The following is a 14,925-nucleotide window of genomic DNA, read 5'->3' as shown; positions in this document are numbered from 1 at the left end:
CATGGCACCCATTAAATGATTTAAAAACTACTAACTGATGGGGCTCAAAATGTAACTGCAAACAGGGAATTATCATCAAAGAGGTCTGTTCCCAGTGAGGTCCCTCTGGGATTGTTATCTTCGCCCTATGCTATTTAACATGTTTATCAAATGACTTGGAAGAAAACATAAAATCATCACTGATAAAGTTTGCAGATGACACAAAAATTGGAGAAGTGGTAAATAATGAAGATGACAGGTCTCTGATTCAGAAAGATTTGGATCACTTGGTAAACTGGATGCAAGCAAACAATGTGTGTTTTAATAACTTAAATGTAACTGTATACACCTAGGAATAAAGAATGTAGGCCATATTTACAGAATGGGGGACTCTATCCTGGGAAGTAGTGATCCTAACAAAGATTTGGAGGTTGTGGTGGATACTCAACTAAACATGAGCTCCAAGTGAGATGGTGTGGTCAAAAGAGCTAATGCGAAACTGGGATGCATAAACAGGGGAATCTCGAGTAGTTAGTAGAGAAGTCATTTTATTAGTATATTTGGCTCTAGCACAACCGCTGCTGGAATACTGTGCCCAGTACTGTGCCTCATTTCAAGAAGGATGTGGATAAGCTGGAGAGGGTTCAGAGAAGAGCCAAGAGAATGAGTAAAGGATTAGAAAACATGCCTTATTGTGAGCTGAATCTATTTGGCTTAACAAAGAAAAGGTTAAGGGGTGACTTGATTACAGTCTATAAGTACGTACATGGGGAACAAATATTAAATAATGGGCTCTTCAATCTAGCAGAGAAAGATATACCACGATCCAAGGGCTGGAAGTTGAAGATAGACAAATTCAGACTGGAAATAAGGCATAAATTGAGCATTTCTCAAATCGGGGGTCCTGACTCAAAAGAGAGTTGCAGAGGGGGTCACAAGGTTATTTTAGGGGGATCACAGTATTGCCACCCTACTTCTTCGCTGCCTTCAGAGCTGGGCAGCCGGAGATTGGCGGCTGTTGGCTGGGCACCCAGCTCTGAAGGCAGCGCTATGGCAGCAGCCACGCAGAAGTAAGCGTGATAATACCATGCCACCCTCACTTCTCCACTGCTGAATCCAAAGCTGGGGCCAGAAAGTGGTGGCTGCTGACTGAGGCCCTGCTCTGAAGGCAGCAGTGCAGAAGTAAAGGCGGCAATACCATACCATGCCATCTTCACCTCTGTGCTGCCGTCAGCAGCAGCGCAGAAGTAAGGGTTGCAGTACCGCAACCCCCCCTACAATAACCTTGTGACCTCCCCCCACCACTTCTTTTTGGGTCAGGACCCCTACAATTACAACACTATGAAATTTAAGATTTAAATAGCTGATTTTTACAATTTTTAAAATCCTATGACAATGAAATTGACCAAAATGGACCTTGAATTTGGTAAGGCCCTAATTGTTGTGGTATTGATCATTTTCTTTCTGTAAAGTCAAGTAGTTAATGTGAAACAAATGTATTTCAAATATATTTTTAAAACCTGAATATCAGTTAAAATACTGACAAATATAAAACTATTAATATTTAATTAAAAATAATCTGTGACCACTAAGTTTCACATACTTTGGTCAAAATCTGATGATTTTTTTTAAAAAAGTTAAAGATGTTATGCAACTATAAACTAATAAAATTTAAAACTGATAAAAGGAAATGCTTTTTACATAATACACTGTTAACATATGAACTCATTGTCACAAGTTATTATGAAGGTCAAGATTTTATTAGGATTAAAAAAACCTAAACATATCCTTGGTACTGCAACATTCCTCAAAAGGGAAATAAACCTTCATGCTAGAGGGCACTTGATAACCACTACCTGACAGAAATTAGTAAGAAATTTCCATTGTGGGTAGTGGGTATGTTATTCTATAATTGTCCATTACAGGAATTTTTTTGCATTTCCTTGAACCTTCGGTATCAGCCATTGTCAGGACGGATGCTGGACTAAATAAACAACTGGTCTTATCCAGTATGGCAAGAATAGACTATTGGGAACCTAATAGGCCCTGATATCTGTGAGCAAAGATTAACATCACTCACTGAATGTCTAAAAAGTAAAGATGGCCATTAATTCTCGGCAATATTTGTTACCTGCATAGTTTCTTGATTCTGCTTGTCCAATTCTTCTAATTCTGCTGTTAGTGTTGCTCTTTCTGTAATACTTTCTTTGAGTTCATTCTCCTTCCTTTCCAACTCTTGCCTTAATTGATTTAATTCCAAATTCGTGTCTTCAATAGACGCAGATGTAATATCCTCATTTTTATGTTGTAAACTTGCCAGTTTCTTCTGAAGTTCTTCCTTTATTGGACATAAATTGGATTTTATACTATTATTCAAATTTTTAAACACTGGTTTGAAAACAGGCTTTATATTTTGTCAACCAGAGCATTTTAAGTTTGAACAAAAAAGCAAGCCTTTTGGACACTAGAAACACAAGTTTACTTGAGTTTTATCCCAACTAAGCATTATTCAGTGTGAGGAAGGTGTCTCATTAACATTAATAAATATACATATGTAAAAATATTTTCATCACAAAAATTCCAGTGCAACTTATAACTGCGCACAAAGAAGAATCACATCATCCACAAGTGAAATCTGTCCTCAGCTGGTGTAAATTGTCATAGCTGCATAATGGATGCGGCTCTTGGAACACAGCATGATGCAAAATGGAAGAGGGAAGGGAGGGTTTTGACCAAGGGTATCCAAGTAAACCTCTGATGAAAAATGCAATGGGACTTTTAGTGTCCATGCGGAGTAGAGGGGACCTTAGTTTGAAAGTCCTTCCAAACACATAGTAAACTACATGGAACTCTGATTACCATAGAATAATGAGTCAACCCTGCCAAAAGTTAGAGGTTACTCACCATGTGCAGTAACATATTCATTGAGATGTTTGTTCCTATCGATGCTCCACTGTAGGCGGTGTAGCAGCACCCTTTGTATCTGGGCCACACAGACGCTTCTCCCTGTCTGATGCCACGGGGGGGGGCATCTATATATATTGCTGTGCAATCCAACCGTCCTCAGTTCCTTCTCTACTGCAGAGTTTATCTTTGAGTTCTGAAGCAGGGGGGGGAGGAGGGCAGGTAGTGGAGCACCCACAGGGGGACACATTTTGAAGAACCTCAGTTACTGCACCTGGTGAGTAACCGTCTCTTCTTCAAGTGGTGTCCCTCTGGGTGCTTCACTGTAGATGACTGTAGAGCAGTGCCCATAGATGTAAGGCTGGGGCTTTGGAGTGGTGTCCAATAAGGAGAAGAGGACAGTGTGTCCTAGTAGGGGATCTGATGCTGCAACATGGATAGTGTATAGTGTTGGCCAAAAGTGTCCATGGATGCCCAGGTGGCCCTTTGCAAACATCAGTGATCGGCACGTTGTTGAGAAAGACAATCAATGTGGAGAGAGTGCGAGTGGAATGCGCTCAAGTTCCAGGTGGAGGCAGCTGATTGTGCAGTTGATAAGAAAGGCATATGCACTGAGAGATCCATTTGGAAAGGCATTGTTTGGATGCAGCCACTCCCTTTGATCATTTGGCAGTTGAGAGGAATAAGCACGACAACTGTCTGAAAGATTTAGTTCTATCAAGGTAAAGGCTAATGCTCACCTAATGTCCAAGGTGTGTAGCATTGCTTCATGTTGGTTGGTATGCATTTCGGGAAGAAGCAGGAAAGGTGGATAAGTTGGTTCAAATGGAAGGAGAACAGCACCATGGCTAGGAATTTTGGATGTGTGCATGATGTGACCTTGCCGTTATGAAAAACTGTATACGGGGGGTATGCCATGAGAGCCTTATTTCTTCTCTGTCAGGCAGACGTGATAGCTACAAGAATTGCTGTTTTCATGGAAAGATGAATGTAAGAACATGTTGTCATGAGCTTAAATGGTGATCTGGTGAGACAGTTCAAAACGAGGTTGTGATGTCGTATGTGAGGGTAAAGGTTCTAAAGGCCTTTAAGGAATCTCTTCATGAGCGGGGTATGTGAATATCGAATAGCCATCTATCTTGGGGTGGGAAATGCTGTGATGGCAGCCAAGTGCATCCAAACAGAGCTTGTAGAGAAGCCCGATCTTTTAAAATCTAATATATACTCTACAATGAATGGTAATGGGGCATTTATCACAGTCATGATTGGCTGTGCACCAGGATCCGAATTTTTCCCATTTCTGGAGGCAAGTACAGTGAGTCGTCTCACTTATTTAAGAGAACCTCTTCTATTGCCTCTGAACAGGACATCTCCAAATCCCGAAACCATGAAGGAGACATAGATTGAGTTGGAGGATTTGGCCCGCATCCTGCGAGAGGAGGTGTGGAATCAGTTGCAGGGTGATCGGAGCACATAATGTCATGCATAGGAGGTAAGGATACCAAATTTGTCATGGCCATGTTGGGAATATGAGGATGACTCAGGCTCGTTACACCTGTATTTTGTGAAGTACCTTGAACAAGAGGGGAAAAGGTGGAAAGGCATAGAGTAGTGGATCATCCCATGTAATAAGGAAGGTGTTTCCCAGAGACCAGTGGCCTAGAGCTGCTTGTGAGCAGAATCGAGGGAATTTGGCATTCTTGGTGTGGCAAAGAGATCTATGTGGTGAAATCCCCAGTGGCTGAATATGCGCTGAAGGACTCTTGTATCTAGTTCCCACTCATGGTCTTGTGAGAACTGTCTGCTCAGTGAGTCTACCATGGTGTTCTGCTGTCCAGGAAGATATGCAGCTGAAATGTTGATGTCCTGTTGGATACACCAGTTCCACAATTTCAGTGCTTTCGAGAATAGGGAGTGGGACCTTACTCTGCCTTGTCTTTTGATGTAGAACATGCAGGCAATATTATCTGTCATTACTTTTATGGTTTGATGTCTGATCAGTGGTAGGAAATGTTGGCAAGCATTGTTAACTGCTCGCAGATCTAGAAGGTTGATGTGCATGGAGAATTCTGCAGGAGACCACCTTCCCTACACCGTGTGGGTCTGAAGGTGTGCTCCCCAACCAATTAGGGAGGTGTTGGTTGTTCGAATCAGGGATAGTGTTGGTTGGAGAAAAGGGACCCCCATACAGACATTTTGGTGTTATGTCCACCAGACATGAATAGGAGTTTGTGAAGACTTGTGTCTGTGAGGTACATACACTGTGCATAGTCACACATGGAGACATGCAACCTGGCGTGTTTTACCATGAATGTGGCCGCTGCCATATGGCCGAGCAGCTGGAGACACTTCCTGGCGGACAGCTGCGGACTGGTTCTCACAGTGGATACGAGGTTGACTATTATAGAAAATCTGTGAGCTGGAAGGAAGGCTGTGGCCTGTATTGCATCCAGGTGTGCCCTAATAAACTCCAGATGTTGCACAAGTGACAGTGTCGATTTTTGGATGTTTATTTGAAGGCCGAGGTTCAAGGAAAGCTCCATCATCTTTCATATGGCGTGAATTGCGTCAGGTTCAGATGGAGCTTTGAGGAGAAAGTTGTCTAAGTATGGTACTATGACGATGCCTTATTTGCACAGGTATGCTGCCACTACCACAAGGATTGTGGAGAATACTTGGGGGTGAGGGGCTGTGAAGAGTCCAAAAGTTAGTACCTTGTATTGGTAATGATTGGTCCCCAGGATGTATCTGAGGAATCATCTGTGAGCAGGGTGTATGGTGATGTGAAAATGTGTCTCTTGGAAGTTGAGGGCTGAAAACCAGTACCCATACTACAGTGCTGGGATCATGGTTGATAGTGTGACCAGATTGAAGTGTTGCAGTTAAATGAACTTGTTGAGGTTTCATAAGTCTAGGATCTGTCTCCAGACACCGGATTTCTTTTGGATCAGAAAATAGTGGAAATAAAAACCTTTCACTTTGTGTTGGGATGAGACCGATTCTATGGCCCCCGTCTCAGAAAGTTATTTCCTTCTTCTCATAGAAGGTGTTTGTGAGAAGGGTATTTGAAGAGGGACAGGAAGGAGGGGAGGGATAGGAATGGAATGGAGTATGCTTTGTTGATTATTTCCAGGATCTATGTATCCAAAGTGATTTGTCAGCATGACGGATAAAAAGGGGCTAAACGGTCGTCAAACTGGTGGGCTGTTAAAGATGGTTGCAGCAACTTTAACGGGAGGCGGCTTTCTGTATTTTAGAATAGTTCATATAATTGTATTTGGTCATAAGAGCCTTGTAATTGGTGATACGACACTAGAGTGTCATCGAAGAATATGCTTTGAGACCAAACAAGTCTAGTTGCATCCAGTCCCTCTTGTTGGAGGTTGCCCTGGGGTGGTGTTAGCATCCCTTCTCATGTACCGCATTGGCGACCAGGGAGTTTGGAGTAGGATGGGAAAAAAGAAATTCCAAGTCCTTAGTGGGGACATAATATTTTTTGTCCTCCCATGTGGAGGCGTGTAGAATATCAAGCAGCTTGTGTTGTTGCTCTTCAGACTTCCTCCAACAAGATCTGGAGAGATTCAGCGATTCTGCAGAATAGTTTTTGAAAGTGTCTGAAATAGTCCGCCGACGTAGGAGGTGGTGGCATGATCACCTCATCAGGGGAAGAGAAGGAGAAATGGAGTGGTGGTGTAACCTCTTCCTCTGTTTCTTCCTGCTGTTCCTCCATCGTTACTGGGTCGACATCAGATGGTCAAAAAACAGATGAGGATGACGACGTTTGTGTTTCTGGCTCTGCTCTATGGGTGGTTTGGGAAACAGTGCATATAGATAGCCCATGGGGCCCAGTAGGGCCAATGTGGAGAGACTGGCATGTGGGGTTGCATCCATGGGGGTCCATACCAGGCCCTCGGTTTCGTTCTGGATAACGCAGATGAGCACAGGATTATCTGTGTTCCAGATATGCGGGTGGAATGGAGTACTCTTCATCCTCTTCCTCTTTGTCATTGCTGGGAAAGGGTGGTGCAGTTCTCAGTGGTGAAGGGGAGTAGGGTTCTGATTCCGGGGAAAAAGGATGAACTATTGGGAGCTTGCAATAGAGGAGCGGAGCCTCTGGTGTATCACAGATGACCAGGTCCCTTGGATATCTGAATTGCTATGGCGCAGGCAGGAGCATCATCGGCACCAGTGGTTGTTTAGAAATGGAAGGAACTATCAATGCCGAGGGTGGAATGAATTCCCTCGAGCAGCCAGTAAATGGTGTAGATGGCTTACTTGATCCCGAGAGCTTGCTCAGTGCCGAGGATTTGGTCGATGCCGACACTGTTGTCAGTGCTGACGCACCCAAGGTTGTCTTGGATGAGGCACTCATTACCGTTTCGGAAGCTCTTGCGCTGTTTCTCTCAGTCCCAAGAGACAGTGTGTCCGCCTGTGGTCCTGCCCATTTAGGATCCTTGGACTTCTGTTTAGCTCCAGTATCAGAGTACTCAGGTGGTCATGGGAGCTAAGTCTCACTCCTGATGATGTTGAGGCTACTGACCTTGCAGGGGATGGCTTTATCTGAGGCGGTTCCTTGGAAGGTGAAGAAGTGGCCCATTTCTTCCCATCTGAGTGGGAAGGAGAAGATTTCCTCTTGGATGGCCATGGCGAGTGGGAAACGACTGCTGACCGAAATGAGGGTGAGAGCCAGGCCGGAGAGGTATCAAGGCTGGGATCCAAAGCTGGCCGTAGAGAACTCTCCATGAGGAGAATTTTGAGTCTGAATTCACAGTCCTTTGGGGCCTCGGTGGTCAAGTTGATGCAGTGGGTGCACTTCTGTGCGACGTGGCCCTCTCCGAGGCAGTGGATGCACTGTGAGTGCCCGTCACTCACGGGAAAGGCCTCCTAACAAGAGATGCACCTCTTGAACCCAGGAGATCCTGGCATAGTCTCGAGGAGGAGAGATCCCATTTGGGGAGGGCAGAAAACAGGGAAGCGTAAGGTAATGGGAAGGGAAGAGTAACTATAAAAAAATTGTTTTTAGGGGGAGAAAATTAACAGAAATGGCTATTCACCTACTAATGTAAGGTTAGCATCTCTCTAAAGGTTAAGGAGGTAGAAGGGCTCTGCTCCGGATTCCATACCAAAGGCGATTGAGAAGGAACTGAGGACGGCTGGACCACACAGCTGTAAGTTACCCTCGGCGCAAGATGGAGAGGAGCGCATGTGGGACCCAATGGGCACTGCTACCAAAGATCTTCAATCCCAGGCACAGGGGATCACATCACATACAGTGGAGCACCGATAGGCACACTACTCGAAGAAGAACCTAAATTTCCAGGGAGACCAGGTATTTAAACTTGATGCTTCAAGCACTAAGTCATTTCTCTATGTTAACAACTTTCTACCAAAGAAATTGAAATCTTTGGATCTATGGTGCAATATCAAAATGTCGTTGTCATTCGCAGGGTGGGATGCAGTGTTAAAATAATGGCAAACAGAATTTAGAGACCACAATGCAATGCCAAATATGAAGGAGAATCATATTTAACAAAACTGACCAAAGCTGCTGGAAAGCTATAGCTACAAAGCCAGTAATTCAGAGATTCTTTTTGTCCTTTTTCTTTTTTTTTAAATCAACATCTGAGGAAACATATCAATGCAATTCTGTAAAATGGTTAATTTACAACTCAAAATACATCAGCTTCTATGATGTAACATTTATCAAGTAAACAAAAAGTGAAAAGGCTGTCTCTTTCCCTTACAATATGTCAATGGGATGTACTTTCAAGCAGTAGTAACAAATACAATTCAGAATCAAATACCTATTTTAATATGGGAATTTAACTGAAATAATTTCTTTTAATTTTGAAATGGAATTAAATTATTTTCTTGAGATTTTTTGTAAAAAATTGAGAAATAAAAATATACTACAAGTTCAACAACTTCATACAAATACTTTAATAAACAAAGTCAAATTTTCTAAGTAGATTTAAGGCTGGTCTGAAAACTTTACACAGAATAGTAATGCACACACAATGTGCTTGTTAATACTCTTTCTTATACTGCAGTAAATGTATATAAGAAACTAAAAGCAAAGATGGTCAATTAACTAACATACTTTTTCTTTTCCTAGTTTATGATTTTCTTCTTTTAAAACTTGCGTATCTGTTTAACCTTTAGACCATCTTCTCCTGCACCAATAAAACTATCAGCCTACAAAAATAACACAGTTGGTAATTCATCTGAGAATTTTGTTTCTTCTGAATCTGTATTAAAGTATCAAAACAATAGCATCTGCGAGAAGTCTATAACATTTTAGATTTTTCTATAAAGGAGCATGTAAGAATGAAAAACAATTTTTAGAAAGTGACAATGCAAATACTGTAATACTGTAGAAAAGTTTACATGTGATTTCTAGGATGCCTTCACCACTTACTTAATTAAAAATAAGTTACACACTTATTAGGGTTAGGGTTAGGGTTTTGAATAATAAACTGTTAGAGGGAGTGCAATAGTTCTAACTACTAGAGTGTGTGGAGTTTCTCATACCAGACTGGATATAGAAGAGATAGGGAAAGCATATTTAATCATGAAATTATTAGCCTAAAGTTACTTCCTTGATTACCACAAGACTATCTACATGAAAATAAAAAAGTTTTCAAGATGTTCAATACAAAACATACAATTTCAAAAGAGTGTTTTTCCTTATACTTGCACTGAGGTTGAGATAGAAGTGGGAGCAAGACCTGTTGAAAGCCTCTGGGTCAGGAGTAAAAGGGGTAAAAAACAAGGGTGATGTCCTGGTAGGGATTTACTATAGACCACCTAACCAGGAAGAAGAGGTGGATGAGGCTTTATTAAACATCTAACAAAATCATCCAAAACACAGGAATTGGTGGTAATGGGGGACTTCAACTACCCAGACATCTGTAGGGAAAACAATAGACCAGGACACAGATTATCCAACAAGTTCTTGGAATGCACTGGAGACAATTTTTTATTACAGGAGGTGGAGAAAACAACCAGGGAAGAAGCTATTCTGGATTTGGTTCTGACAAAAAGGGAGGAACTAGTTGAGACTCTGAAGACAGAAGGTACCTTGAGTGAAAATGATCATGAAATGAGAGAGTTCATGATTCTAAGGAACAGTGGGAGGGAAAACAGCAAAATAAAGACAAAGGACTTGAAGAAGGCAGACTTTAAATACAAAATGGTCTGTATGGATGTGCTATTAATATGCATAAATATGCTAGCCTATATAGTAAGTGTACCCAAAGATTTATGTGGGTGAGGGAATAAGATTTGGGCATGGAAGGTTGGACACTGACATGAATATTCAGGATAGTGCCAAGACCCTAGAAGAGGGCAAACCACCAAGAGGAGTTAGTTCTTTTAGTTCCTCTTTTGTTTAGCTACCAGCTTGGTTTTTGCAGTATAGCTTAGTTCAGGGGTGGGCAAACTTTTTGGGCCAAGGGACACATCTGGGTGGGGAAATTGTATGCAGGGCCAGGGCAAGGGGTTGGGGTGTGGGAGGGAGTGCAGGAAGGGGCTCAGGGCAACGGATTGGGGCACAGGGTGTATGAAGGGGCTCAGGGCAGGGGGTTGGGGTGCAGGAGGGGTGTGGAGTGCAGGAGGGGGCACAGGGCAGGGGGTTGGGGGAGTGGGGTACAGGAGGGGTTCGGGCTCCGGGATGGCAGCGGCGTGCACAGGGGCCAGGGCAGGCTCCCTGCATATCTGCCCCGTCCACAGCCCCACGCGGCTCCCGGAAGCGCTGCGGCCCCTGGGGGAGGTGGGGCGGAGGGCTCTGCATGCACTGCCCTTGCCACACCTCCAGGTACCTCCCCCAAAGCTCCCATTGGCCACGGTTCCCCGTTCATAGCCAATGGGAGCTGCAGGGGGCGGCGCCTGGAGGCAAGAGCAACTCATGGAACCCTCTGCCCCCCTGCCCGGGGGCCGCAGGGATGTGGTGTCAGCGGCGCCGTGGGCCAGATCCAAGGCCCTGAGGGGCCAGATCCGGCCCGTAGGCCGTAGTTTGCCCACCCCTGGCTTAGCTACTCTACATTTGAACTTTCTCTCCACCATCTCAGCATTGAGGAATCTGGATCATCGGACTCATTTGGTATGCCAGAGACAAGGTTAGTCCTTTGTCTTCCATCACCAGGTCCCCAAGGAAGGGTGAGAGTAGCTTTTGTAAGGAATGATACCACAGGTACCCATAGAACTATATTATTTTTTCTGATTCTATGGTTTGGAGCTTTGATGACCTTTTCCTTGATTTTAATAAAAATTTCCAAAGCTTGGCTTTGTCCTCAGCAAGAATGTTCTTGCCACAGACCCTGAGAGTCCTTACAAAGTACTGGACTCTCTACATTCTCTAATTCTGTGGCCTGATTTCAGAACAAGAACCTGACTATCTTCTAGTCAGATCATTGATGGTCAACAGGACAATCCAGGGAATTATAGACCTGTCAGCTCAACTTTGGTACCCAGAAAGATAATGGAGCAAATAATCAATTTGTAAGCACCTAGAAGAAAATGAGGAATAAGTAACAGTCAATAAGGATTTGTCAAGAACAAATTATGTCAAACCAACCTAATATCCTTCTGTGACAGGGTAAGAAGCCTTGTGGATAGGGGGAAAAGCAGATTATGTAATATATCTCAACTTTAGTAAGGCTTTTGATGCTGTCTTACATGACATTCTCAGAGAGCTATAGCCTACACAAATCTACTATAAGATGGATGCACAATTGGCTGGAAAACTGTACTCAGAGTAGTTATCAATGATTCACAATCAAGCTGGAAGGGCATATTGAGTGGGGTCCCACAGGAATCTGTTCTGGGTCTGGTTCTATTCAATATCTTCATAAATGATTTGGATAATGGGTACAGAGAATACACTTGAAGTTTGCGGATGACAACAAGCTGGAGAGAGTTGTGAGCACTTTGGAGGACAGGATTAGAATTCAAAATAATCTTCTTGACACACTGAAAAAATGATCTGAATTAAATAGGATGAAATTCAATGAGGACAAATACAAATCAACCGCACAAATACAAAATAAGAAATGGCCACTTTAGGAAGGAGAACTGCAGAAAAGGATCTGGGGGTTATAGTGTTCCACAAACGAAATACGGGTCAGCAATGTAATACTGTTGAAAAAAAAAGCGAACAACATTCTGGGTTGTATTAGTATGATAGTTGTAAGCAAGATGAGAAATAATTCTTCCACTCTGCTCAGCACTGAGAAGGCCTGAACTGGAGTACTGTGTCCAGTTCTAGGCACCATACTTCGGCCAAGAGGTGGACAAATTGGAGAAAGTCGAGAGGAGAGCAACAAAACTGATTAAAGGTCTAGGAAACATGACCTATACGGAAAGATTTAAAAAATGGGTTTGTTTAGTCTGAAGAGAAGACTGAGGGGCAACATAACAGTCTTGAAGTACATAAAAAGTTGTTACGAAGAGGAGGGTGATAACTTGTTCTCTTTAACCACTGAGGAAAGGACAAGAAGTAATGGGCTTAAGTTGCAGCAAGGGAGATTTAGGTTAGGAAGTTTTTCCTAATGTCTAACTGTAAGGGTAGCTAATCACTGGAACAAATTAGCTAAAGTGTGTGTGGAATCTTCATCATTGGAGGTTTTTAACAACAGGTCAGACAAATGCCTGTCAGAGATATTCTAGATAATACTTAGACCTATGGCAGTGCAGGGGACTGGACTAGATGACCTGTCAAGGTCCCTTTCAATCCTACATTTGCATGATTCTATGATTCACATTAGTTCTTACTATTATGACTTCAGCGTTGGTATCATTTCGAAATCAATTTACCTGATTTAAGGTATTAAGTCTCATTATTTCTTTTTCTGCATCTGTAAAAACAGCAACAAAATCAAATTATTTTTTGACAACCAGAAGATTAGGTCATTTAAATTGTCATACAGATTAAGCAGAAAAATCTTAGGGAACTAAAACCAAATTGATGTCTCCAAGCAATAAACCTGTACACTTCATCAGCATGCTCCTATCAGTGGGAAAAAACCCATAATGTAACAAGACAACAGTATGATTCAGTTTTCATCACTTCGCAGCTAGATTCAAGCCAAAATGTTAGAACACAAGCAAAGTTACAGACACAGTCCATCAGTAGCTACTGAAATTTAGCTTTGAATGACTAAGTACTTAAGACTTTTATAAAACACCAAAAAAAATATATATATATTTAAAACGAAAGGATTACATATTTTACCACAACACAGACACTACCTATAAATCACAAAGACAGCATTTTATTTTTGTGAATTACATTTCTAGAACATAAAAAAACAATTAATTATAATGGAAAAATATTAATTTAAATGTAACTCCTACTACTGAGTTTCTATAATGGTTACAAGCAAAAGCATGTGCTTCTGTTACTTAAAAATGGTCATTACTGTGGGAAACTCATGGCTAAACAGTCTCATTTTGAAAGCAATTCCCTCACAAGAAACCCCAAAAAGCCCTATGTAGAAAAAGTTTACGGGGCAAGAAACACTACAAGGTTCTCCTCAGTCTCTTCTGGATTCTGCAGTCAGGAATAGGGTTTGTCCCCTGTGAAAGAATAAGGACTTCTGGCCCTGTGCTTTGCTGTTCTCTGGGAAACTTCTGCAGAGACTCCCTGGCTGGACCATCATGTTGCCAGCACTTCCCAGATTGAATGCCCTGGAAGCCCCTGAATGGTAGCTTCTGTAAAATGGATAGGGCTCAGACAGTATTAACCCTTGAGCAGATCTACTTTGGGGAGCTGCAGCCCTCCCCCTCACACTTTGAGAGAAGATCTCTGGACCTGCAGAGAACTCTCTATGGGTTCTGTGGGAAAAAGCAAATACTGCTGCAGATAGGGAGATTCATATTCAGAGGGCCTCTGTGTTCAGATATCTACAGTATACCATACTTAGCCCAGGGTTTGCTGGGGGCAAGAGAAGTAAAACAAGACGAAGTGTCAGAGCAAGACAGCAAATGGATCCGAAGGACGGAAGTAAAAGAAAACAAGCCCAGGTTGATAAGGGAAGGCAACCCAAGCCAACAGGAAAGGTCATTTTTCATGTGCCATGCCATAATTTTAAATTGTTCAATTGTCATCTTTAGCTTCTCTTCTTTCCAGTGTAAATAATCTTAGTATTTTCAATAACATTTTAAGACCGGCCATATCTCTAACCTTTGTCAGCTTCTCTCTACATGTTTTGATCTTAGCTGTATCTTTACAGACTGATGCAAACAATATTAGAAACCATCATCATAAAACTGGCATTTTTTTTTTTTTTAATATTACGGCAAAACAGAGAACAAAAATTCCTGCTAGGCTCTAACCAGGCATCTTCACTAAGCTAACCAGAGACTTCTACCTCACTATCAGAGTAGTGCCAAGGTAGTCCTTTCAGATCTTGTTTTACTTGATCATTTCAGGGGTAAACCCTTTTCTAAAGTGGCTCTATTCATAGTTGTCACAATCTCATTTATTCATACTTCTTTTCCTAAAATGGCTTCTCTCTATTTTTAAATGTGTAAAATATTTTGGATAGGATCTGAAAATCTCCTACCCAACAGTGCTTGTTGTAGTCTGACCACTTCTTCCTCTGACGATGTCATCAGTGGGAGTTTTTTCCCCTGTTCTTTCAGAAGGGTCTCCTGTTCGGCAACATAATTTTGAAGCTTAATAAACTCAGATTTCAGTCTTTCATATTCTTGTGTTATTTGGCTGTTTTCCACCTTTACCAGTTCTCTCTCGTTCAGCAGGATTTTGTTCTCATTTTCTACAGAAGATAATTTCTCATTTAAATTTTTTACTTTATCCTCCAATTTCTTCATATTCTGTGTGTCCTCTAGTTTTTCAGTTTGTAGAATTTGAATGTTCTTTTGCAGGTTGCTAATTTTAGAATGATCAGTGATTTCAATGCCTGCACCACCTGAAAAACCACAAGAGATTGAGTTTAGACTAGTAACCAAAGTCAGCATTATAGAATTTTCTCCTGAAACAGCTACCAACTAAGAATTTTTATTCTTGAAAGGTTGGCAATG

The 14,925-nt window shown here is 42.0% G+C and overlaps 1 protein-coding gene across 1 annotated transcript in view; it reads right to left on the bottom strand.

The window, feature by feature from the left end:
* Nucleotides 1-14,925, bottom strand: part of TRIP11 (thyroid hormone receptor interactor 11) — an 83,517-nt gene that overhangs the window by 47,014 nt on the left and 21,578 nt on the right. Inside the window, exons 7-9 of the mRNA XM_034768083.1 lie at nt 14,448-14,813; nt 12,697-12,737; nt 2,111-2,317 (exon numbers count right to left, since the gene is read on the bottom strand). Of these exons, the coding sequence (XP_034623974.1) occupies nt 2,111-2,317; nt 12,697-12,737; nt 14,448-14,813 (614 nt within the window). The remainder of the gene's footprint in view (nt 1-2,110; nt 2,318-12,696; nt 12,738-14,447; nt 14,814-14,925) is intronic.

The sequence above is a fragment of the Trachemys scripta genome, chromosome 4 (genome assembly GCF_013100865.1).
Source record: "Trachemys scripta elegans isolate TJP31775 chromosome 4, CAS_Tse_1.0, whole genome shotgun sequence".
NCBI lineage: Eukaryota > Metazoa > Chordata > Testudines > Emydidae > Trachemys > Trachemys scripta.
Note: the sequence above shows the minus strand (reverse complement) of the source record. Positions and strands in the feature narration are given on the sequence as shown.